The sequence below is a fragment of the Grus americana genome, chromosome 9 (genome assembly GCF_028858705.1).
Source record: "Grus americana isolate bGruAme1 chromosome 9, bGruAme1.mat, whole genome shotgun sequence".
Taxonomy (NCBI): Eukaryota; Metazoa; Chordata; class Aves; order Gruiformes; family Gruidae; genus Grus; species Grus americana.
The window spans coordinates 3,054,920-3,080,436 of NC_072860.1; the positions used below are offsets into that span (position 1 = coordinate 3,054,920).

At 45.2% G+C, this 25,517-nt stretch overlaps 1 protein-coding gene across 1 annotated transcript in view; it reads left to right on the forward strand.

The window, feature by feature from the left end:
* INPP5D (inositol polyphosphate-5-phosphatase D) overlaps positions 1-24,609 on the forward strand; it is a 56,791-nt gene extending 32,182 nt beyond the window's left edge. The window contains exons 6-29 of the mRNA XM_054835717.1: positions 279-419; positions 5,187-5,274; positions 6,031-6,111; positions 6,289-6,360; positions 6,622-6,745; positions 7,896-8,002; positions 8,527-8,629; positions 9,285-9,481; positions 10,267-10,384; positions 10,878-10,974; positions 12,333-12,471; positions 13,151-13,259; positions 13,416-13,504; positions 13,743-13,824; positions 15,021-15,110; positions 15,274-15,387; positions 16,471-16,553; positions 17,611-17,698; positions 18,456-18,605; positions 19,373-19,466; positions 19,699-19,806; positions 20,433-20,705; positions 22,275-22,851; positions 23,554-24,609. Of these exons, the coding sequence (XP_054691692.1) occupies positions 279-419; positions 5,187-5,274; positions 6,031-6,111; positions 6,289-6,360; positions 6,622-6,745; positions 7,896-8,002; positions 8,527-8,629; positions 9,285-9,481; positions 10,267-10,384; positions 10,878-10,974; positions 12,333-12,471; positions 13,151-13,259; positions 13,416-13,504; positions 13,743-13,824; positions 15,021-15,110; positions 15,274-15,387; positions 16,471-16,553; positions 17,611-17,698; positions 18,456-18,605; positions 19,373-19,466; positions 19,699-19,806; positions 20,433-20,705; positions 22,275-22,851; positions 23,554-23,556 (3,127 nt within the window). The 3' untranslated portion in view covers positions 23,557-24,609. The remainder of the gene's footprint in view (positions 1-278; positions 420-5,186; positions 5,275-6,030; positions 6,112-6,288; positions 6,361-6,621; positions 6,746-7,895; positions 8,003-8,526; positions 8,630-9,284; positions 9,482-10,266; positions 10,385-10,877; positions 10,975-12,332; positions 12,472-13,150; positions 13,260-13,415; positions 13,505-13,742; positions 13,825-15,020; positions 15,111-15,273; positions 15,388-16,470; positions 16,554-17,610; positions 17,699-18,455; positions 18,606-19,372; positions 19,467-19,698; positions 19,807-20,432; positions 20,706-22,274; positions 22,852-23,553) is intronic.
* Positions 24,610-25,517: the final 908 nt, after the last annotated feature.

Consider the following 25,517-nt stretch of genomic DNA (forward strand, 5'->3'; position numbering starts at 1 on the left):
GGCAAAGCCAGGCATCACAGGACTTCCCCTGGCATGGTAACTCAGCAGTTGCGGAGGGAGGGGATTTGGGGTGGAGAAGGAGGAAGAGGAGACAGTGTCAGCAGTGTGGTTGGGGGATCCATGGTCCAATTCTGAGAACTGCATATTGACACTGAAATCCAAGGCAAGTTGCCCCCCATCTGTCTGTGCCAGCAGTGGAAGTTTCAGGAAAAATAATAAAGCTGATATTTGGGAGCAGGGAGAAGAGCTGGCTTTTGACCTGTCTGTTTCTTTCACAGCGTCTCTGATGAGCATCTTAAACTTATCCAGGATTACCTGCGAGTTCACATCATCAGTGACTTTGAGATGGTGCAGACTGGCTCAAGCAATCTTCCTCAACTGAAGAAACTACTTACACTTCTTTGCAAAGGACTCTTCAGGTAACTAGAGGCTGGTTTTCAGAGTATAATGCTGTAATGCTGTAGTCTAACGTAGGTTCCACGTGCACGCATTCAGAACCTGCATTTCTGGCATAGGAAATTGGCTTGTCCTCAAAAACATTATATTTAGATCTCATGACCTGAGATTCTGGTCCAAAGATGTGAAGTCTTTATAAAAGACATAGCTCTGACAGTGAAGATTCCCTGTAGGCGGTTTCAGTCAGTGGAGTATTATTTTTTATGCTTTGTTTAGAAAGAAACAAAACAAAAACTGCACTAACCGATTAACTGCATAATTTGGTAATGCATAAATGACACCCACAGAATTGTCAAGCACAAATCGTTTATGGAAACAAGCACATATTGGTGTATAGTTATGTTTTAAACACTGATTTTCCTTCCCACTAATGCACTGTGAACCTGGAGTAATTCCGCTGATCTCAGTGAAGTCCAGCTTAAATGAAAAGAGAAACAAACCTAGACTCTACAAATTTTACCTTTCCTATTTATAGACTTTCCAGATCCCAAATAGGAAAACTCCAGCAGGGAACTAAAACCTTGCAGAGGTCCCCCTTTCTCTGGTGGAAAGATGAGATGTGCCCTTGCTGCTTGTAAGCAAATGAGGAGATTAGTCCATACTTCTGCAGAGATCTTAGAGCACTCTATGGCACAGGGCACATACTTCCACACTTTTAACTGTGGCTTGCAAGATCCTTCTCTCCAGTGTACTTAGAGGTGAGGCTGGTGGTGCTGCTGGCCTGATCTTGTTCTCCTAGAGCTCACCAAGGCTGAAGAAAGGACTAAAATGAGAGGTGGATACTGCTGATTTGCTTGGCTTTAACCCATGGAAGGAAGGCAGGGAGTGAGTGAGGTCCTCAGCTGTTGTGGACCACGAATACTCCCCTGAAGCGGTGTGCCCTTTGCACATTATACCAGGCAAAGGGAAAGGAATATTCAGCCCTGCTCCTTCTGCCAGAAGCCAGCTGCCCACAGACAAGCCCCTGGCAGGACTGAGGACAGGTTGAGCAAAGAGCTACCCTTCTTCTTCTGCGCCCTGCTTGAGGGTTTTGCTTCTCTACACCCACAGAGCAGGAGACCCAGGTGGCTAACTAAGAATAAACCTGAACAATGGAAACTAAAATCTAATGAAATCACAAGTGAGAGTTTTGTGTTATTAAAATACCTCCAGTACGCTGGTCTGATGTTGGCTGGCTTTTTCCATTTCCAACTTCTTATTCTACTTCGCCTTATCTGGGTTTCACAACCCTACTCTTCATAAATGGTCCACAATCCTCTCAAGTGCCAGGACACATTTTACAGATTTTCTCTGGGTTTTTTTGGTGACTGGACTTCGCGAAGTGTCATCCTGGAACAGAGCTGTGTGAGTTCTGCTGGTGGAAGCCTGCTGAGCACAGGGGCACTGTACCACTGCAAACACAGCAAAGGGAAGAGGAAAAAAAAAAAAAGGCCTGCCCTCTGTCCTTCTGCTGGCTGCATGTAGCTATAGAAATGTACGTCCTCATGCAGTTCTTCCCCAGCATTTTCTTCCCATACCTGCATTATTTCAGTTAGATGGACCTGCCTTCTCAATTTTTTTGTGAAGATCCAGAACTGCAGGCTTTTTCCAGTCCCAGTCAGATCTCTCTGAAGAACCTCTCCCCCTCTATTTGGATTGCCCCATGAATCTCTACCATCCAACCCAACTATTTGCTTAGCTTCAGCCAGCTAATAGTCAGATGCTTGAGTATCTTAGGGTTTTCTGCAGTCTTAATCTCTGAGGTTGTCTGGGGTTTTAGCTTACTTTCCTGATCAGACTTCTGAACTCAGATTTGATCAGTAGCATTACCTAAATTTAGTTTTTATTTACCTCAGCTTTCTTCAGCTGCACAGGGATTCCAGCCGAATGTACAGGTAATTCCTAGGCTGCTTCTCAGTGGCTGTGTCCTCATTTTCTTAATAATATTCAGTTTCATTATTTTCACAATATTTGAGAATAGGTTAAAAAATCCAAACAAACAAGAAGACAACATGTTAATTGGCACAGCTTGAGCTCTTTCACTGGAGTTGAAGCTCCTTTGAATTTCCTGGCACTGCCGAGGGTTAAGAGCATGCAGGCAGACACTTGCTGTGGCCGAGCTGACCCTGGCTGTTTGTGAGCCACACTGTTTTGCTGTGAATCTGAGGTTTTTATGATGCTGTATTCTGGCTTCTTCCAACCTCCCAGAGCCCAGCTGTGCCATCTTTCAGGGTCACTCTCAGGCACGCTGCCGTCACTGTGAAAAATGAGCATCCCGATGCCCTTTGGTTGACTCACTCCTGTGTTTTGATACTGGGCTGTGGGTAAGCACTGACTGCTAATGTTAGCAAGGCAGAGGGGATGCATTAGGAGAGGAAAAGAGCTTATAGTGAACCACGGGGTTGGGAGAGGAGTTGGACCAACTGTTTGTGAATAGAACTTTTGCAGTTCGTGTATTATCCATGGAGAGGTGCAGGACCCATTTCTGACCAAGGAGCCCAAGCACAGCTGGGCCCCAGCAGATTGGGAGTGCAGAGTTTGTGATCTCTTCCCCTCACCCTCCTCACCACTGATCCCTGATTAATTCAGCAAGGACCAGACCCCAATGTGCATTAGAGACATTGAAAGCTGGTTTTAACTCTGCTGGAAGCTGCTACTACCTTCTAGGGCTAGCTGTGGCCAAGGGGGTCAGCACAGCCATAGCATATCTTCTTATCAGAGCCCGGGGGACGACGGGGCAACCACTCTTGGGAGAGGCTGTTCACTCTGGCAGCTCATATACTAAAAATGAAACAAAACAGAGACTTGTAAGGCTGATGGGTACTTTTGTGAAGCATTGAGTGCTAAAAGAAATTGGCATATAAGGGTTTCCTTAGTCAGGGGAATCTTCCAGGGGCTGGAAAGCTGACTCAGGGAGAGCTTGGTGCCAGTGCAGCAAGGAGTGGGGACTACCCATGCGAGTACACTTTGTTCAGAGTTTCCTACCAGCTTTACGTGAAAAACACTAATAGTGGTCTACTCAGCCTGCTACTGTCTGAAGCCATCATTTGGTTATTGATCACTGCTCTGCATGCTCCTGTTTATTCTCCCTCACTGGATAATTTGCACATAGAGCTTTTAAGGCAGCTTTTCAAGCACTTGTGATACCAGCACTTTTGCAATCGTATGTGGACACAGAGGCTTCTGACACTTCAGTGAAGATCACTACATATATTTCCTTTATGCTATCAAGAGAAGAAAACAAAAGGAGTTATAAGTGCAATTAAAACTACTTTGTAGTTTTGTTGAGTTTGAATGCTTGTGGATGCTTTTCCCCCATCCTGACACACATGCTACATGTTGCACTGTACAGTAAATAGAGGGTAGTTTTCCCATGAGGAATTGTTTCTGAACTGCTTCAAGCAGCTGCTGCTCTGTGTTTTTTGGAGAGATGGCCTACACGTCCTGCACTCTTGATCACAGCAAATATCTTTTCATTCTTTTCAATCTGAACTTCACCCAATGCTCCTGCAACTGCCTGCAGCCTCCTGGGGCCTGACCAAACGGGTGCAGAAGTCAATGGGAGTCTGGGTTTGGGGTCAGAGCCATTTGCGGCGACACTGGCTGTAGGTGATCCAAAGCTGAATAGTGATGTTGGAGGACTGAGTTTAGCAGATTCGTATTGCTACAAGTGTCTTGTACTTCTGTGTGCCCTATGGCAGGTCTTCCAGACTGAAATTTCAAATATGAGAGCTTAATTTAGGCAATTAATCATCCATGGTTTAGCACCTAGACAAATATCTAATCTTCAGACAATCAGGCATACTTTCGTTCTGGAGCACTTTCCCCAACAAACAGGGAGTAAAATCCGGTCCATTCAGACATAGGAAAGTGAGGGAAATCATTAATATCCACTGTTGACTAGGCACAATGCAAGCATCCTAGCACTGCTCCCCACCATCACCTTCCTTTTGACCTGCGCTCCCTGGCTGCTCTTTCCGTGATAAGTCTTGTCATTATTGGAGCACGGCTTCTGTGCCAAATTCATACAACAGCGTTTTGACAAGTGAGCATCCTGTAGAATCTAATTGGGAAATGCTGAAGGAATCTCATTGTAACCCGCAAATGGGTCCCGTTCACAAGGTTAAAGGCTGGCTCTTCCATTGCCTCGCTACGCCCGGCCCATCTTTGTCATGTGAGCTGAAAAAATCTAAAAATGAGTTTCCTCTTCACCCAGTGTCCCCAGCATCCTGCATCAGCCTCAGCAGCTGCGCAAGGACTGTGCAAAACCGAGCTGCTCATGCCCCTGTGGCATTCGTAGGCACCAAACTTTGCTGAGCTTTGAGATTTTTGAGTGCACTTTGGGTTGGCACAGTTGAGTTGATGCTGGTTCTACAGGGTGTCCTCAGGTTTGGCCCAGACTGGGACATCTTTCTGGGGAGATTTAGTAAGTTACACCTCCAAAGCAAAACCCGAGGAACAGCCAGTATGCCCATGCCTCGGCCATGGCAAGGCTAGCTCAGCTGCTGCAGTCTGAGCCGCCTTCGTTGGTGGAGTCACTAAGGCAGCTGAGAAACGCTCTCATCACCCATCCTACCAACTCAGAGGGCAGTAAGCAGCAGGAGACAAGAGTGTGACACATGGTGTGAGCAGGCTTGGTGTGAATGTGTGCTCATAGTCTCTGCTGCACGGCTTTGTCCAAAGAGACCAAGTGCTAACCTATCTAGGGACCTGACCGCAGCCTTAGACCTCTGCCCTGTCTCTCTTCCCAGTGAAGCCTCTAGGACTCTCCCATCTCTGGAGTCTATCCAGAAGGTGTTTGAGCAGCAGCTGCACCCTGGTATCCATCAGCGCTCACAAGTAAGTTGGCTGGAAGGTGGGAAAAGGAGGAGAGAGTGGAGTGGGGGTGGCTGTCAGCACAGGGGAGGGAAGGGTTCTGGTTGCACAGCAGTGATCGGTGGGATTCAGGTGATCAGTTACCACTTCTGTTCTCTCTAGCCTCTTTCTGGCTGCAGTGCAGAGGGCACACAGTGAGTTATATCCCCACAGTTTCACTTATCCCATAGTCCCCTCTGCCTGCTCTCCCTTCCTGCCCCAGAAGAAAGCGCAGTGAACTGCCTGAGGACTTCCATCACCCCATCCTCTCTTGGCCTGTGGGCTAGGACTGCCCATTTCTCTTTCCATAAACTTCACTCCAGGATGTTTCACTGCCAAATCCTTCCTTCCCCCAGCCCACTTAAGTCCCATGACCTTCCTCTCCTTGCCAGTAGCCCAGAAAACCAAAAGTCCAGGATTTCTGTATGTTGAGCCCTGGACCTGGTCATGCAAACCTGTCCCCCAGCAACAAGCTGACTCCCTTGCATGCCCAGCTGCCTCTAACCTACGGACAAGATTTGCAAATTGGTCCTTCCACCCTCCCATACTTCTGCATGTTCAGCCAAACTCTGTGCTGTTGTGCTGCCCCTTACGGATTAGAGTGGCAGAGGCACAAGTGCTGCTCCTTGCTCTGTGTGTGAGGTGTTCCTTGGGGGAGACTGCTGTGCTTCCAGGCCATGCTCTGTGGGTTTGGTAATTATGCACCTCTCTCTCTTTTTGTTTATATATTGTGGTTATCAGATGCTCGGTGAAGCTAGTCCAGTCAATATTGTATTGAAACTCAATCAGCTGATTTCTTTGCTGTCTTCCATTGAAGAAAAGGTAGAGTTTTAAAGCTATTTTATGTTATCTTCTTGTCATCTTTTGCCTCAGTTATGCTTCTTGTTCATCATCAGTGCAATCCTCTGCTACAGTAAGATTTCTTTGCTCTGACTTCATTACTCTCAGTGTAGTACAGAATCACAAAATGCAATTTGGTACACAGAAATTCTTTTACAGGTGAAAACACTGTTGATTGAAGGTCCTGATTCAACACACCGGCGCTCCCTTATCCCCCCTGTCACTTTCGAGGTAAACGTACTTCTTTAACAATGCTGATCACAATGTGGAATGCAGATTTATGTCAGTATCTGAGATCCTGGGAACTTTGCTGTGCTGCCACAGAGATAACAGCTATTCCTGGATGCTGTTTAGCACCGTGCAAATGCTTAAGAGATGTCTAGTGAGATTGGCATAACGACAATATGTGTCCATGAATTCAGGCAAACGTTGCATTTGTAATACACGTGACTGAAGTGTAGATCGCTTATGAAAAAATCTGTTTTCCAATAGGTGAAAGCTGACTCTCTAGGAATTTTCTCAAAAATACATCTCAAGGTTGATGTGGAAATGGGAAAACTGATTATCAAGAGAGCTAAGGATGGTCCAGAAGACAAGTTTTATACCCACAAGAAAAGTAAGATGTTTATGGTCACGAATGCTGGACTAGACTCTTGGTCTCTTGGATGATGGGGAGGGGTTCCCTTTGGCCCCACTGAGGGCAAGGTTTGGCCCCGAGCACAGATATTTCTGCTACGTCCTGGGTGTTGTGCAAGGCTCCAGTCAGTCTAGACTGCCTAGCCCCAAAGCAGTCTGCAGAGAGCAAGGAATCATTTCTGGGATCACCAACTTCACAGATTGTTTTAGACCTGGCCTCCTCTAAATGAAGACAGTGGTAGCAGGACTGCAAGGGAGCAGGTTTTCATAGAAGATTCCTCATAGACCTGGTTGCAATAGACCCATTTTCTACTGAAAAGCAATGTCGCTTGAAAAAAACCCATTCTGCAGGAACATATTGACTTCTGTGATGATTTTTGATGGTAAAAAGCCAGATACTCAGTTTCAGTAACATTTTTCAGTGAATTTCCCCTTGATTTTTTTTTTGGGGGGGGTTGTATGGGTTTTTTTGTTGGTTGGTTGTTTTTTTTCAGTATGAGAATCAATATCTCTTCTGATAAGCAATGCCAGTTTGGTCTGTGAAGGCCCAATTCAAATAACTGCCGTTTTTTTCTGTTGTGTTTCTGGACAGGCAGCTCACAGAGATTGAGCCAAACAGGGTAGGATTTCTCAGAGAGTAAACAATGCCCTTGGGGTTTCTCCTGCTAGAAAATCAACCTGTTGCTGACAGTGATTGAAAAGATTAGCTTTCACGTATGGGTTTCTCCAGCTGGTGTTCATAATTACTTAGCTGCTATTTTAGATGGGGAGGAATCACCTTTACCACCAAATGACGTTTTACCTCCTCTTTCACAGATGGGGAAGGAATATAAGTAGGCTGGCTTAGGATGCAGAGAGGTTGCCTGCAGAAAGCCAAGGCTTCACTTCAGGCTGCAGGGTGTGGTGTGGACACCACAGAATGAGTTTTGGGGGGTCCTCTTCACTTCGGTGTCCAAGTCTATTCCTATAGGGAACAGGATTAAGCAACATTAAAATGTAGTTATGCGGGGCAAAGTGAGCCTCAGGCATAAAAGACCGTGTAAGTCCTGAGCCTGCAAGCAGGGTCCTGTTAGTTTTGGTGGGATTCTAGTTTCAGTGACTGCAGCTCATGACACCCAGTCTCTGTTTAGTCTTGCAGCTTATCAAATCCCAGAAAGTTCCTAACAAACTGGTGATTGTGCTGGAAACAGAAAAAGAAAAAACGCAGCGGAAGGAATATGTTTTCTCTGATTCCAAGGTACGTACGCAGTGTTTCCTTCCTGCCACCCTGGAGCAGGTACCTGGGTGAGAGTGGTACAAGGGGTATTCCTTGGCAGAAAGAGGAACTGTTGAAGGATGGTGTTTGGCTTTGCAAAAATGAAATTTCTCCTTTGTTATGGAAACATCCAGAAAATGAACAAGTGTACTGTGTAAAGGGAGATACAGGAGAGGGCAGCCATACCTAGGTGCTGTCACTGCGGCAGGAGAACAGAGTGTTGGCTAGGAGTCATGTGATGGTAGCTGCAAAAAGGTTCATATAGACAAACAAGAGGGCAGCCTAGGCTTTCTTCTGACCAGCTCAGCACTTGTTAAAGTAATGCAACAAGCTAAGTGCCTAAGAAAGTACCACAGGAAAGACAGCCTCTTCGAAGGTTTCAGGGTAGTGGAGAGCTAATCTGCCCTTCAAGTGTGCTGGGGATTTCCTGGTTCAGCTAGTTTTTCAAGAGGTCATGTTGGTGGAGTTAAGCATCTCATTAATTGTCTCCGCTCCTCCCTGTCTAGAAGAGAGAAGGGTTCTGCCAACTTCTGCAGCAGATGAAGAATAAGCACTCGGAGCAACCAGAGCCTGATATGATCACCATCTTCATTGGGACCTGGAATATGGGTATGGGCTCCCTTCTGACATGGGCATTCCATCAGACACTTACCAAAATGTGTGCTCATCTGCCACAATGAGCTCCAGACACTGTGTTTGTTCTGTGGCAGATCTGTACACCAGGGCTGTCTTCCCATGGGACAGGGGAAAGAGCTGATCTCTAGGCTAACTGCACATCAGCTGCCTCTGAACCTGACTAGGGACTGTTCATGTCCAGCCTGAGAAGACAGCTGAGTATCTGTGATATTTAGAGAAGGGGACAGGGTGTAGTTGCGGACAGTGGAATTTAAGTTATTTTTCCCATTTTGGGAGAAAAGCCTGGTTCAACTGCTGTAAGCTGAGCTGCCTGTGCTCAGTCATACTTAAGGGGTAAGGTAAAGGCAGTGGCAGGCCAGAAGTACAGCTCCCTACCTTTACTCTTGGCTAGGCTTGGCCTTGGTAAGCTAATGAAACAGAGGAAGATGGTCAAAGCAGCGTCACTCCTTCATCACTGAGTCAGGTGGGGCTAATATCTTTGTCATCTTAGTGTGCCCTGGCTGATGAGAAACTGATACGGGACAGAGTGAATGTGAAGCCTATTATTTCTGTCCCCATGGGTTGTCTGTATCCTGGGTTTGACAGAACATACTCTGACTTACTTTGGTGTTTGATTTGTTAATAAAAGGTGCTGCACCTCCCCCAAAGAAGATCACCTCCTGGTTTCTCTCCAAGGGGCAGGGGAAGACCCGTGATGACACTGCTGACTACATTCCTCATGACATCTATGTGATTGGCACCCAGGAGGATCCCCAAGGAGAGAAGGAATGGCTGGAAACCCTGAGGCAATCCCTGCAGGAAATCACCAGTATCAGCTTCAAAGTGGTGAGGGTTTATTCCATCTATTGCGCATGACTGAGGCATATGAGGAGGGTATGTGTTGTGCAAATAAGAGACAGAGGAATAAGTGGCATTTTGTCTACACGTCCTCCCCTTCTCTCCCTTTATTGTCATTCCATTTGGGTGAGGGAGAGTGAAATGAATCTGTGTCTGTGGACTCCATGAGATCCTCCTCTGGAGCTGGCTAGATGGGCATATTGCTACGGACAGTGACCGCCCCGCTGCCAGAGCAGGGACCCTGCCATGAAGCTCCTCTGCTTGCCAGCCTGGGAGCAAGGGGCAGATGCTGAGCACCCGAGTCAAGTGGTGGTGATATTTTGACCTTCATAAAGAATGAGATTGTAAAAGTTTCTGAGCCAGCTGTAACCTAGATCTCACCCTAGGCTATTGCACTTACAAGGTAGGATGTAACAGCACACAGGCACAATCGTAAAAGAAACTGAACCTTATTAAGACAAAGTTTGGACATTCCTGAGTTTCAGTGATGTCAAGAAGCAAAACTAAGCATATCTGGAAGGCCACAGGAGAGCAGGACTTATGACTCATGGTGATTGGGAAACTGTATTTTGTGCAAGCAAGGCACTGCAATGATTGTCCAGAAAATAGCTAGGTCCTTCCTCCCACCTTTGATTAAAATGACTGAAAGCATATCCTGAGGAAGAAAATTTGTGTAGGAGAAGTACTACAGAAGGAGTCAGGAAGGCTGCAGCTACAGCGCAGCTCCGCAGGTATGTGCAGAAACATAACCTCTAACCTTCCCATCCCTACAGATAGCGATCCATACCCTCTGGAACATCAGGATTGTTGTACTGGCCAAGCCAGAACATGAGAACCGCATCAGCCACATCTGCACAGACAACGTGAAGACAGGCATCGCAAACACACTGGGTGAGGAACAGACCTGGTCTTGTCCGAAGGACTGAGATCTGTTCAATCTGTGCCAATACTGTCCTTGAAATGGAACAGCTTTCTCCACAAGACACCTTTGACTACATTTACGTGACACTAGTGGTACTAAAGTTATATCCCACTAGCACTGATTATATCTTACCCTGCAAGAGAGGAAATCTATTTGTGGGTATACTTAGCACTTTTATATATTCCCAGCAAACACCTTTGGCTGGCTATTTGCTTGCTCTTTCTTGGGTTTCACAGGGAAATTGCACTTCTTTCCCTTCAACTAATTTTTTTAGCATCCTTAGAAAATTTGTTACCACAATCTGTGCTGTATGTACTAATTCTTTCTGTGCTGATTAAGTCAACTTATTTCTCTTCTCCATCCTCCACTTCACTTAAGACGTTCTAGGTGCTTTATTATCTTTGCTAGACTCAGCCTGGAGGTGGATTGATTTCTTGACGGTTTTGTCTTATCTTTTTCCAGGTAATAAAGGAGCTGTGGGGGTGTCATTCATGTTTAATGGAACCTCCTTTGGGTTTGTTAACAGCCATTTGACTTCAGGAAGTGAAAAGAAACACAGGTAAGATACATCCTCCCCTCTCAAAAAAGGATGTTGACCTAGAGTGAAATTCTCTGGGCCATGTTTGAAAGGAGGGCCCACCAGACAGTTACAAGCATGTTTCCCTGACCATAAAATATTGTTAAATGTCTCCTGGGAGGGCAACCTGTGATAAAGATGGTGCTCACTGTGTCACCATTTAAATTAAGGTCTTCTGTTATATGGCTATACCACATGGGTGCAAGTGAAATGGACAGCAAAATGATTTCAAAGCCAAGTGTTAACGTCTCGCACAATGCTTGTGTGACCTGTCATTCAAGCCCAGTACGTGAAGAAAACAGTTCCATGATCTACAATGTTTCTGAGAGATGTGGGAAGGCTTTTCCCATCCCAGAATAATGTGCTGAAGGTGACTGTCTGCCTCCTCACTGTGGGCAGTGCTGTGAGCACGGGAGCTGTGGTGTGCCTTGAGCGCTGCTGAGAAAGATCCTGCTAGGCAGAGCATGCTGTCAGGAATACCGAAAGGGAGGCATGTAGCACGGAAATATCTCCACGGTGGCTAATTCTCTGTAACCAGCTGTGAAATGAGTTTTCATGGTCTAGGGAGGTTCTGTGCAGCACAGGACTGGATGGCAAAGATCCCGACATTGGTAGGAGATCTGCGCCCACGCTGGGAGGAGCTGGAGCAGTTGGAAGGAGCGGCTTTTGAAAGCAAAGAGGACTTGACATGGAGAGGTTGGCTTTGCCTTCTTTCCCAGTCCAGGACCCAGAAAACAGATGGTGTGGGACTTCTGCACAGGGTCTTTGCCACTGATGGAGTTAACCTCTATGGAAGGATTCCCCAGGGCCTGGAATAGCTGCCAAAATCTAGTTATGTGTTTGCTGCTGAAATCTAAAGGCAACAAGCTAGTGCTGGGTTTCTAGGACATGCAGCTCAGAAAAGCACAGCCCCAGGAGGCATCAAAAGTGGCTTTAGGACAGCTTTCCAGCCTTTCAGTTCAGGTGGAAACAGTCTGACACCCAAGGCACACCCTGGAGCTGTTGTAAGTGCCACTGCCCCTTCCTCACAGCGGGCTGTCCTCCTGTCCCGCAGCTCCCCAGGCCACACGCAATACAAGCTGCAGCATGAGAGCTGTGCTGCGTTACTGGTTGCACGAAGTAGGTTGGCTCACTGGGAGACACTAAGCACGTTACCTGGGCCTGTCTGCTGAGGAGCAGTGCGAGGCAGGGGTGGCAAGCTCTTGGCTTCTCGTCTGCTGTTCTCTAGATGTTGAGCCAGATCAGTTCCTGCCTGGTAAAGCGACAGTCTCTGCCAGCCCAGGTATTTAGAAATTGCATGGCAATTTAGTATGTCAGGCAGACGTTTCTTGTCTTGACAGACGCAACCAGAACTACACGAACATTTTGCGCTTCCTGACGCTGGGAGATAAGAAACTGAGTCCGTTTAACATCACTCATCGCTTTACTCATCTTTTCTGGCTGGGAGACTTGAACTACCGTGTGGAACAGCCCCCTACGGTGAGGGACTCTGAGTGAATCCCTGGAGAGACAAAATACTGTGTTGCTATAGAAGCGCTATCTTTTTCTAATCTAGGGCAAGATGGCAGAAAGAGGGGAGGCAGAAGGGATCCCCAGGGCACGAGTGTGACACCAGTTGAGGGAGAGTAAGGAAATCCCCTTGCCCTCTTCAAGGATTAATGGGCCCAGGGCACGCCAGGAATGCTGTCTGGCACACTTTGCTGCTCCAGGCAGCATTGCTTCCCCAAACCTCCCAACCCTCCTTCCCACTGTGAACGAGCATCTGTCCCTGAACAGCTTGATCCAGAGATTGCCTTTCTGCTCTATTTGCTTAGCTTCTAATGGCTCAGAACAGGCCTTCAGAAACAGGCAAGCCATAATAAATACTGGATAGGTTTCAGGAGGCGGGAGACGACAGCAAGCCTGGTGTTGAAGTGCATCTGGTTGTGTGTGTGTGTACGCTTGTGTAGCGGATGTATGGGCATTTTGATGCTTATTTCAATAGATAAATGTTCAGCCATGCAGAAAAGACTGGGACCTTTCAGTGAAGGGAAAGGTGGGCAAGAGACAGGGGGTACAGCACTGTGAAACAGTTCAGAAGCACTTGCTAGCTTACCAGTGAAGGGAGTATTTATAAGGTTTTGCATCATCTGCAGCTCTGCTGTTTCCCTGTTGGCAGGAAGCAGAGAATATTATCCAGAAGATCAGGCAGCAGCAGTATCCGGAGCTGCTGGCTTTTGACCAGCTTCTCATAGAGAGAAAGGACCAAAAGGTGTTTCTGCAGTTCGGTAAGATTCTGAGTTTGTTGGCAGGTTCCTCTACCATTTCCAGCAACTTTTTCTGCCAGACTTGATGTGGGGCAAGGTGTACAGAGCAGCAGCTGTCTTGCCTTGATGAGGGTTCTCAATGGGACAAACTGTAACAGAGCTATCCTTCTGTTTTAGAGGAAGAAGAGATTACTTTTGCTCCAACCTACCGTTTCGAAAGAGGTACCCGGGAGAAGTATGCTTACACCAAGCAAAAAGCTACAGGGGTAGGTGAAAATGGATTTCCTCTCAGAAGTATATAGCAGAGCAGGGAAAGTAACTCCTACAGAAGAAAGTGACCAAAACCAATCTCTCCATTTTCTGCCCTTGTAGTGTTTTGAAAGGAGTCAATACAAACAGAAAGATTTGACACAAATATGTGGTGTTTGAGCAAGTGAATTTCCTGTTCTTTTGTGAAGTGGTCCTTTCCTTTCTTCTTGACATCACTTCTCCTTTGGTTTGCAGATGAAGTACAATTTGCCATCCTGGTGTGATCGAGTGCTCTGGAAATCATATCCCATGGTGCACGTTGTGTGTCAGTCCTATGGTGGGTAGATAACAGATTGTAGATAGCAAAGCAATCAGTCTGAAACGGAAATGATTCAGAGCAGAGTCTGTAGGATCTCCCTGCACTGCCAGGCACTCAGCGTAGAGGGACCTGATGTTAAATCAGGCAGAGTGGAGCCAAATCTCTCTGTCTGTAACCTTACAAGGTTGGGAATTAATTCTGTTATTCTTTTATATGCAGAGTACCACTCAGCTGCAGCTGTCCAGCTTTAGGCCACACTGTAGGATCACTTTACACCTCTTATTTCTTGGCAACAACCACCACTTTCCCTGTGCACTTACCACCAGGAACTCCTTCCTTGCTGGTGCCAGCAGGGCAGACCCTGTGTGCACAGTCCAGTCTGCAGAGGCTGGAGCTGCAAACATCTCTCTTCTATCAAATCCTATTCCAGAAGGACTGTGTGGTACCAAGAGCCTGTTCCCTTTCTTGCTGAGAAGTGTCACAAAAGTGCAGTGCAGGGAAGAGAGGAAACCCACAAGACCTGTTAAAAAAAAAAAAGACTCAGCTACTAGTTCATGAAATTTCATTGACTATACAGGACCAAGCATCTGAGGGTAATGTTGATGGTTTCCTATGTGTGGGACTGAGGACTGTAGAAGTCTCTTGGGGGATAAGGCGGTCTGGTCACAGAGCCTATGGTGACGAGGTGCATGGTCAAATAAGCACTTCTAGAAAGTCTGGCATCTGCCTTTATACACTGTTCTGTTCGATAGATGGGGCTTGCTGGAACTCAGTGTGCACTTAGGTCAAGTCAAGACCTTGCTCGCTGACTGTTAATCTTGAGCCATGAGTTGCTCCGTAGCACTGAAGTAGCACCAGTGTATTCTTGTGTGATTTCCTGCTGTGTTAGAGCTTTAATTAGCTGTGCATGTTGCAGAGGCAACCAGGAATCCTGCAAATGCTTTTTGTACTGGGGGAATCTAATACTGATAGTCGCTTGCAAAATAATATGGTAAAGTTGTGTCCGTTAACCAAATCTTTATGCATTTTGACAAAAGAGTTACATTCCTATATACTAACATGAGATTATGTAGAAACACCTTTGACTAGAGACAGTTACCACAGCGACAGTTATGTTTTCTGGAAAATTACCGAGTAATATTTCTATCACAGCGATCTCACTGTAGCAGGGCAGAAACGCAGGGCAGTAACTATCCTCCCTTTCTCGTTGGCAGGCTGCACCACTGACATCACGACAAGTGACCACAGTCCCGTCTTTGCCACCTTTGAAGTGGGAGTCACCTCACAGTTTGTTTCAAAGAATGGTTAGTCAGGCTGGGTGCAAGTGTGCCGTCTTTACCTTTGAATATAAAACACAGTGCTTTGTATATGTTGAAAGAAAAAGCTGATTCTTAAAGAGTCCACTCAAAAATGCCCTCTCTTTATCTCCTACTGAAAATGCCATTATCTTCCCCTCCTCTTTCCTAGACTCCAAGTACACAGATTCCCAAGGGGAGATAGAGTTCCTGCACTGCTACGCTACTCTGAAGACCAAATCCCAGACCAAGTTCTACATCGAGTTCCACTCTAGCTGCTTAGAAAGTATGTGTTTGCCCATCTTTATTCTTTCTGTCGAAGTTTCCTGCTTGTTTGGATTAGTTCCTTCTTGCTTTGATGTAAATAAACAGCTGTGTAGATCACTTGTTCCAGTGCAAAAAAGGAATGTCCTAGAGATTTGTTGTGGTTTACAAGTCATCCTATATTGTCAGCAATACAGTCCAAAACCCACAGCCATTCAGCTGTAACCCATGCTTAGACATGTAGCCTTCCACCACTTCTTCCATCTTCTTTGTCAATCTGATCGTGTCTTTCTTGAAGAGAAACGTGTGGTGTTCTTACTTATCACACAGAAAATCTCCACCTGGCAAACACTTGAGTGATTAATTTTCTAATCATGCCTGCTATAAATGACCAGGTGCTTTCAAAACAAAGCACCTGCATTATGCTAATAAAAATAATTTAATTGCCCTGGTTTGAAAAGAATAAGTCAGAGGATCAACTTAAAGTGAAAGGAAAGGTAGTGATCTGATTCTGTACATGGGACTGTGTACCCACCAGTGCTGCAGGGCTGAGTCTCAGCTGTTTATGTAATGCGAGCCTACATGCCCTTGCTGTGGTTTTTTTAAGCGATTCCCCATCACAGGACTGCTCCCATAAGTGGGACAGCATGCCTTCAGTGTATGCTTCATCACATTATCGCATGTCAGAGCGCTGTGTCAAAGACAGTTCCATAAAAGATTATTTTTTGGCTGTATCAAAATTTGCATAAATTTCTATGGAAACAGTGTATTACGAATCTTAAATTAGAATTTCAAAAGTGTGCTATCTTGAGTGGCGTAGGAAGAGCTGTCATGTTCTTATCCTCCAGTCCATGTATGCACTGAGCTTTTCAGTGCCAAGTTTAACTGTAAAATAAAACCATTTAACAATGCTCCAGTAAAATCACTTGTAAGTTTACTGTGTAAACATTCACCCAAAGCTCAGACTTTAAGCTTCTTAATACTTTTAAAACTTGTCCCCGAGTGGGAAAATGATTGTAGGCCTTTTGGAGATCTAGCATCTGAAAAGCATTTGTAGCCAAGTTCTTGCTGTCTCTCTCATGTCTCCTTTCTCATCACTTTGCAGGTTTTGTAAAGAGCCAGGAAGGAGAAAATGAGGATGGGAATGAAGGGGAGCTTGTGGTCAAGTTCGTTGATGCTCTTCCAAAGGTAAACTGGGACTATGTTTCCGTATCCATATGGAAGTGAAGCCTTCCATTTGCATCCCATAAGCAACATTACGTCTTTTGCTTATATAAACATTACTTTCAGGAACATGGTTATGGCCTTGTTTACACTCAAAAGGGACTGTAAGAATGCAGGATGGGCTTAAGCTAAACAGAGTATGTTACAGGCAGGAAAGGGCTGTCTTGCCAGTATACTTTCATCTGTATCAGGAATTTTGCTGGCCTGATTATGTCACTCAGGAGAGTGACTTTTTTCTCACCTTTTTAGTGAAAATAACTATGCTGACAAGTTTTTTAAGCAGGCCTTTTTTTTTTTTTTTTTTTGTTAGTTTTAGATGGAAGATAAAACAGCTGTGCTGGAGTTTCTTTGCCCTGTGAGACAAAGTGGGTTTTTTTAATTGATATTTTTGAGAAAAGTTGACTAAGTATTTTTTACCTGTGTTCAAAAACCATCAATGGCCCGAAGTAGTGTTCTGCATGTCAGTGTCAAAGACAAGTTCTACCTGTGAGATCCGAGCTGTTCTCCATTTCCTGGCATGGTGGGAGCTGGAAGAATTATCAGAGCTCTTGGATTTGGAGCAAATATGCATCTCAGTACCCTTCTGAACAGCCCAAAAGAAGAACTGCTGACTTTGGAGAGAGTGCCTTACACTGAGAGATTGGGGAAAGACTCTACAATAAGTGATTGTAACAATAGCCAAACAGATTTTTGCAAACAGACAGTAATCAGAGTCCAGATCACTTCCTCCTAGAGCAATTTCCAGTCTGCGCTGTAGGAGAAAACGCAGCTCGGCCCAGTGTGAGTGTTTGATTTGTAGCATTCTGTCTGCTGTGCTGGGAGCAAGAGTGGGGGGACTCTAAAAGTGCGTAGCCTTCTACCACAGATCTCCAAACATCAATGAGAAGGCTGATCTTAAGGGTGACATCATACCCTCATGGGTCTGTCCAGCTGATTTTGCTCATTTGAGGCTGAGGCACAGGGAGAACCGTGTTCATGTAGACCACCTATTGTACTGACCCACATTAACTTGTCTTTGCAGCTGACTCCAATTATTTCAGACCCAGAATACCTACTGGATCAACACATCCTGATCAGCATTAAGTCATCAGACAGTGATGAATCTTATGGTAAGTGCTTAGCTCTAAAGTTCTGGATGAGTCAAAATCTACTTAGATTTTTCCAAACCGCTGAAAGAGTGGGAGAGAACAGAAGTAACTTTTATAGACTGAACATCTATGATGCTCTGACTTCTGATTTAGAACTCAATGCATACAAAAACAAATTGTGGGCAATATTTTGTGAGGTAATGATGATTAGAGGAACGTAAACTAGAAGCATCAATCTGTGTGAGCTTTACCAGCCCTAAAAGACCAGTGACTTAAAAAGAAAGTACTTTACAGCAATTAAATCAGGAGTCAGTCTGTTTAAACGGGTTTATTCAGAACATACAAATCCTGTTTCACTTGCACTTACTTGATGCATTTCTCGTGACTACAGAAAAGTCATTGTTAGCGCTGCTTGCTTCCAAATTCTAGCCAGACAGAGACTGCAGTACTTGTCAACAGAAGGCCCTTTGCTGAAATCCCATTTACCTGAAATGGCAGTCACGGGCTCATGTTTTCCTTACCAGTAATGGAAGCTCTGAACACTGTGGTCACCTGCGAGTGTCTCCAATGCCCAGATCCTTCACACGTCTGTGAAGAAGTGAAATGAACGCCCCTGATTTCTCAAGAGATATTACACTCCTTACTGTGATCCAAAGCAGATTCTCTCCAATAATCTCAGCCCTGTTGGCATAGTGATAGTAGATGACTGACACGAGAAAGAAATTTCAATGTTTTTTTTTCTCAGTCCCAGGCTCATTGTCTCCTTGTCACCCTCTAGGCGAAGGCTGCATTGCCCTGCGAATAGAAGCAACAGAATCCTTAGTTCCTATCCATACTGTGCTGACGCACCATGGTGAGAAAACAGGGGTCTTCCAAGGTGAAATCAAGTTACAAACATCACAAGGAAAACAGAGAGAGAAACTGTATGGTAAGGAATGAGATCATCTCTGCGATGCTTGCTCTAGAGAATATCCATCTCAAAAGATTTCTGATAACTGTCAAGGAATTGAAAATTATCCTTGCAGTGCTTTTAGTCCCAAAGAGGCAAGAGCTTTTGAGGCTGACTGCAAGGAGATGTGAGTATCGTTAGTTCTCAGGAGTATACCTGTACTCTTTCAGAAACACACAGCAATTCCATTTGGGTTTTTCTTTTTCATCATTCAAGTAAATTCGGCAGACTGAGAGAGCCCCCTGTCTGTCACTGATACTGATTTTATTGAATGGCGATACCTTATTTCCACTTGCAGTGGCTATATGACAAGGTGCCGAAGCACTCCCTGCTGTAGTTACTCTGGGGAACATCTGCAAAGAGCATGTGAGGCTCTCAAGGAGCAGTTCCTCAGCTAAAAGATCACAAACTTTGCTTATTTTCACCTTGCTACTTGTTCTCTTTCAGAGTACAAAACCAGCCTCACGACATTTACTATTATTATCAATGGTAAAATGACCTGTATATTACTGTTAGGGGGATCATGACCTTTGTATTTCAAGATACACACTTTTTCCTATGCCAGCAAAACGTGATATGTATTAGTGGGCAGTTGAAAACATAACAGCATAATAACTGTTTAAAACAGTCTCACTGTCATTCTGATGGACAAAGAGAGATGCCTTAATACAAGCAGTAACACAGAAAACTTAGGGAATCAGACTCTGAAGCTGCCAAAACACTTTTATGCTGTTTCTTTCCTTCAGATTTTGTCAAGATTGAACGAGATGAAATTGCTGGGCAGAAACCAAAGAACATCAGCAACTTAGAGCCTTGCAAAGACTGGGATCAGGCTAACAGGTAAAGGGCAAGTGGCTAAGTCAGTTACAGAAAACCAGCTGGCTCAATAAACGCAAAGCTGGGCTTGCTGTGGAGCAGTATTAATAGCCATGGGGAGCACTGGGAAGGTGCCTGTGGTGTTCTGGTCAGGACTGGTCGATGCTTCTGTGCCCAAAGCTTCAAAAACTGAGAATGCATTAGTCAGACTGGGTCCCTGCACTCCACTTAAAAAAGGCCCTTTTATTTCCAACAGAAAGTCAAAATCTACTCATCTGATGGCTAGAGAGGCAGCAGCCATTGCTCGCTATTGGGGGAGTGCTTCCTCTTCTCCAGACAACCCAGGAAAGGAGGATATGTTACGGTAATCTTGCTGCTTTACCTATGCCAGCTTGGGGTGGGAAGCTACGCTCAAACTGCCTCTTTTCTTTTCCAAGAGTCACAGGACACTCCTCACTAAGGCTGTCCTTTCGCTCCAGTTTTCACAGGTGCATTTCTTTGCAGGCAGCTTCCTGCTCTCTGCCTGCTAGTCTACAAGGGTACGCCTCAAAAGGCCAGACGCCATATTCTTATGCCGCACAGTGCTGCCCAGTGCTGCAATTTGCCTCTTGCTTGGAGGTGTCCTGCTGCAGCTGGCAGCTGAACTGCGGGGCCCAGAGACCTGTAAAAGCCCCCGTGTGTGGCTGCAGAAGCTGAGTGCTCTCTGCAGCCTGGAAATGGAAGCATATGCCACGGCCAGAGGAACTATTTGGGGCTGGGGGAGGTGGCCATGACCCAGCTGCTTCCTCTCCAGTGACCCAGGGCAGGGAGGCGCTAACAGGACTCCCACTTATTCTCTGATTCTGAAGCAGCAGTGATAAAAAAAGAAAAAAAGTAGGTGGTATTGAATCTAAGCAGTCAGTGGGCACTAACTCCTTTGTAGCTGGCAGGGAGACAAAACAATAAATGTATTTGTGCATGTATCTTCCTAACAATGTTTCTTCTCTTCAGCAGCTCCACTCCCACAGACATCAGCAACCCCAACTACCTGGGGATGACTGCTTTCTCTCAGCCACCCTCTGCAACCAGCCAGCTTAAGCAGATACCTTCACCAGACCAGCCACCTTCTCTCTGGAGCTATGAGCAGCAGCCCAAAGAGACTACCTCCGTAATGGGACAGAGTCAGTCATCCTCCACGTCACCCTCCTTGTCGCCTCTGTCTCCAAAACCATCCCTCCAGCCTACAGTGAACAGAAGCATCTGTAGTCGGAGTCAAGAATATCTGTGAGTCTTTGAGTTTTGCAATGGGGCTAGTGCCCTCTCTCGTCATTCCGCACTGTCACTATTTCATTATCTGTATGGAGAGTTCAAGGTGCAGCATTGTCTTTCAGTCTTTTATCTCCAGAGTTAGAAAAAGATAAGTGAAGGTCACAAGTGCAGGCATCACATATTCAAAGAAAACTAGTGTAGTAGATTTTCAGACTTTTTGTGAAAGGAAAGCCAAAAATATATGTATAACTTTAATTCTGTACTAAGAGAAGAGGACTACAGAATTGACTGTAGTAGCAAAGAAGAAAAGGGACGAGTATGGCATAGAGCTTTCCACTGGATGGGAAGGAGAGCTCCTTCACATATGACATGTGAAGTACTTTAGCTGAATTTCTGCTTTCACTATTACATACATGCCCAGCTTGCTATAGAAGTTAGCATCCATGTGCTGCATCTATCGCAAGTCTTGATGCAGAATATCCATCCAGCAATTGAAAATACCCTGTCCCTACCCAACTTAGTGAAGTAATGAGGCTGCTGCACCCTAGCGCGCATACACAATCAGTGTCCTCGTTCCAGACCTCTTTTTCATAGTGCCAGCTGCTTTCTGAGTCTGGGCTAGAGTTCACTGGTAAATGTATGTGGCACTCTATCAGCCAGAACTTGCAGAAGTCAGAGCTGCAAGCGCCGCCTCATCTGTTACGTACCTGACAATGCTTCATCGTGCTCTCAGCTCTTTGTTCCTGCATGGACTGACTTCCAGAAAATAACTTGAAGCAAGGAACATGACTCATTTGAGGACACCCAAAGAACACGTGCCGCTCACCCCTATTCCACTCTGTTCAGTGATATCGTGGCTGATCTTTTAAGTATCGTGGTGGTTCTCCAGATGAAAGCCTTACCACATCAGGTCGAGTCATACAAAACCCACAAAACCTCCCTTGTCCCATTGTACAGCTGTGCTGTCATTCCAGTCTGAGCCTCAATTCAAAGGGCTCAGCTGTGAACGCACATGATTGTGTCACCCTACAGTATACAGCTATTACTTATATATTCAGCATTTGGGTGCATTAAGGAGTTTTATCCCTTCCCTAGGAATACCACGTGGCATTGGTAGCAAGAGGAGATTGACCTAGTTGTAAAATGCTACAGTGTGATGTAAGCCCTTACGTTAACTGTCCGGACAGCCATTTCAATCCTCTCTGCCAGATCTGAGGATTCTTATTAATATTTAAATTCAGATTTGTGCATGTCACAGAGCCATCAAAGCACTTGGCACAGTTTGGCTTATCTCTGTTTAAAGAGAAGCCAAGTATCACTCCAACAAGACTGCAGTCCAGCAGGGAGTTTATATACTACCATGCGTATCTGCTCTCAGCTGTCATGTTAATAATGATTAAACAAAGTAAAAACAATACACAATTCTGTTCTCTCCCCTCAAGTTTAACTGTTATCCTGTTACCCCTTTGCACAGTCAGTTTAATTTTATCATGCTCGTTTCCTATTAATTTTCTCTTTAAATCAGTCAGTGTCTCTTGCCTGCTCTTTACAAGTCTCCTTTTTACACTGCTTTGATGACCGTAGGCCACCTGAACTGGGGAAAACCACAGCAGAGCCTTTGCTTCAGGAGGAGGGACAGCCAAAGCCAGAGATGTTCGAGAACCCACTGTATGGCTCTATGACCTCTAAGGGCAAAGTGGCATCGAAGAAAGAGCAGGACTACCCCAAGGCCTTGCAAAAAGAGCAGCCGCCACTGCCTGATCAAAGCTTTCATCTCACAAAGTCGCAGGAGCCTGAGAGCAGCAAGACCTCTGGCAAACAACCATCACCACCTTTCCTGGTCCCCACACAGAGATTTCGGTCCTATACCTGCTCTGGTCAATCTGAAGAAAAGAATACAGGTGAAAAGACTCAAGGCAAACCGAAGATGATGACATCATTAGAAAACTCAGCACCACTCAAAAAACTAGTCAAGCCATCAAGGTCTGAAGTCAGCCCAAGCATCCAGGGACAGCATAACAAGCCGCCCCTTCCCTCAAAGAGCCGGGCAGTGCTGGACATGCAGAACTCCAAGGGCCGAGACTATCGGGACAGTTCAGAGCTGCCGCACTCCGGGAAGCATCGGACAGAAGAGGGACCGGTCGGCAGGACGACTACACCGGTGTGTTACTTGTGGGAGTAAAGCAGGGTGGAAGTTTTATTAGACCTCGGTGTCACAGTAGAATGCTACTAGAGTAGTACTGTGCCCTCACTCTGTGTTTCCTAACCAAGCTCAGAGCGCTGTCCCACAAACCTACAGTGCTGGCTGAGCAGGGCATGCAAGGGAGTATCTTAAAGCGGTATGTCATGTTGGGAAACCATGGCCTTAGTTTTCCGTGTTTTAACTTCTGGACTGTTCAGGCTTGATGGCCAGAAGAGGAATGCAAATAGTCAGCTACTTTGTTATTGCTTATTTGGTGCATTTTGTTTCAGAGAAAGGCCAAACTTGGCCTGAGAGCACAAATTTACAGTATCGGCTAATAGATTTGCTTTGCTGTAATTAATAAAAAGATGATTAGAAGTAGCTATCTATGGGAAACACTTACCAGCTTAGAACAGTGGCATCCAAAACCAGTACTGCAATAATCACCTCTACGGAAATAATCACACATCTACTTTTCTGGGCTGGTGGGTTTTTTCTTGTGGGTTTTTTTCCCCAGAATGCCATGAGCTGGATGAGAAGGAGTATGGGAGGTCTTAGTAGATGGGTTTGGGAGAAAAAGAGAGCCCACTTGAGCAAGCTGTAGGATTTTTTTATTTCCTTCTCCATCAAAACTTTTAGAGTTGGCAATAGACAAGCTGATGTCTTCTCTTGTCTCCACAGTGAAAATGACACGGCAGATGGCACCCTAGGAGGAATCCTGATGGGAAGAAAGATGGAGATTACTGCTTTGTTCACATTGATGTCCTCTGGTCTGGTCTAAAAAGACTGGGGATTTTTATTTTTGAGGGTGTATCCCTCACTATGATTATGAAAGTGTTCTAGCTGAGAAGTTTATCCTATGCGGCTTGGACAAAGAGGAGCCAGGACCACAATGCCAAATGCAAGTTAGTCCTTGTAGTGTCACTTTGGTACTTCTATTAAGAGGCAGGTGGTTAAGTACATGCATTAGTAAATGTTTTGAAAAAGAGGAAGGTACGGTATAAGGACTAGGAGGTGGAAGGGGTGTATTTAAAGAACCCCCATTCTACAAAAGCAAACTTTTTATTTTATGTTACAGAATTCCTATTAAAGAGTGATATGTAAAAGAAAGCATTTTGAAAGCGGTACAGCTCCAAAAGCGTGTCCTATCCACGGAGCAAGGAGTTAGGGGAGGGTGAGAAAAGAGTTTGAATAGCAGATACTGATGAATGTCACGCACTGTCAAGGGAGCCAGCTTTGCCTCTAGTGTGAGCTCCCAGGCTGCACACATGCGTTATTCATGCAGAGTGTGAGGGCTGGCCCTTGGCACTGTGGCTCTTTTTTTTTTTTTTTTTCCTAGCAGGTAGTGCTTTTGTACCCCTAACAAACAGAGGGAAACACCAGAACTACGTGCAGAAATGGGAGAACAGGCAGGGTCCGTAGGCAGCCCAGGAGTATAGCTGCCTGAAGGGTCAGACAGCAGTCATTCCAGCCTGTCTTACATCAAGGACTCTGCTTTTGAAGGACACTGGCCAGCTGGTTTTGTAGCATTCTTAATAGATTAATGCTGACTTTACTGTACACTTTTGTTTATTGACTGAGAATTAATAATGTTAACATACTTGTAATTTCGGTTATATTCATGTTAAGTATTAATGCCATGGTTTATGGCATTAGTCTATGCCTGTTTGTGACTTAATAGTTGCTATTGTTTCCATGTTGATTACCTAAAAATAATAAAATAGTCACCTTTCTGAACATTCTTTACTGAAAATTCAGAACCGCCTGCCACGTGATCCAGCTTTAGTTGGGTGTTACATCAGCTCGCTCAGTGGCAGTAGACCCTGCCCAGAAGAAACACCGAAGGCACCGAGGAGTGCAGGGAAGATACAACAATGCTGCCGTGATACTGCGACTGCGGACGCATTTGTCTGTGTGCACAGACCCTCCGTGAATACAGCTGGTTTAAAAATTCTAGCACCTGTTAGCAGGTACAGTTACTAGTGGTATGAGTATAGAAAATGTACAGTAATTTTACCGCGGCTGAAAAGGCCAAGCACAGGCTTGTGAGAACAGGTGGAAGAGGACAATCTTCCTATAAGTAAGGTAGAAATCTTGCAAAAAGAGATTTTTCTGCCGTGCAGGTTGGAGTTTCAAGGCATCATTACTGAAACACCTGGATCTCTAACCTACAAGTCAGCAAGACAGGCCATGAGCATACACTCCTCTTGCTTTATTCAACAGAATCCTCTCTGCGTAATCCCCATAATTCAATAGCTGTGGTATTTCCCTGGCCCTGGGGAGCGTTTCACTTTTCTATTCCAGATTGCAGAACAACTCATACAGCCACAGAGTAAAACCTTCCTGGAGCAGGTGAGCTTTCTGTCCAATATGAAGAATTAGATCAGTTCCTACTAATTCTGTGGTGTGTTCTTGTACGTTCGGAGATGGAAATGTGACAGGATTTCTCTGAGAAGTTTTTAACTTCTCAACAATGAGACAGGCTCAGATTTTCTGTGTTTATCCACTGACTTCCTAAGCTGTAGAAAAGAAAGTATATTCCCCAAACTTTGCAAAATAAAAGCTTGATATAAAGCAAGGATAGTTTCTTGCAAAAATATTCTCCTAATTGGGAATACTGCCTAAATTTGGCACAGATTTGCAAA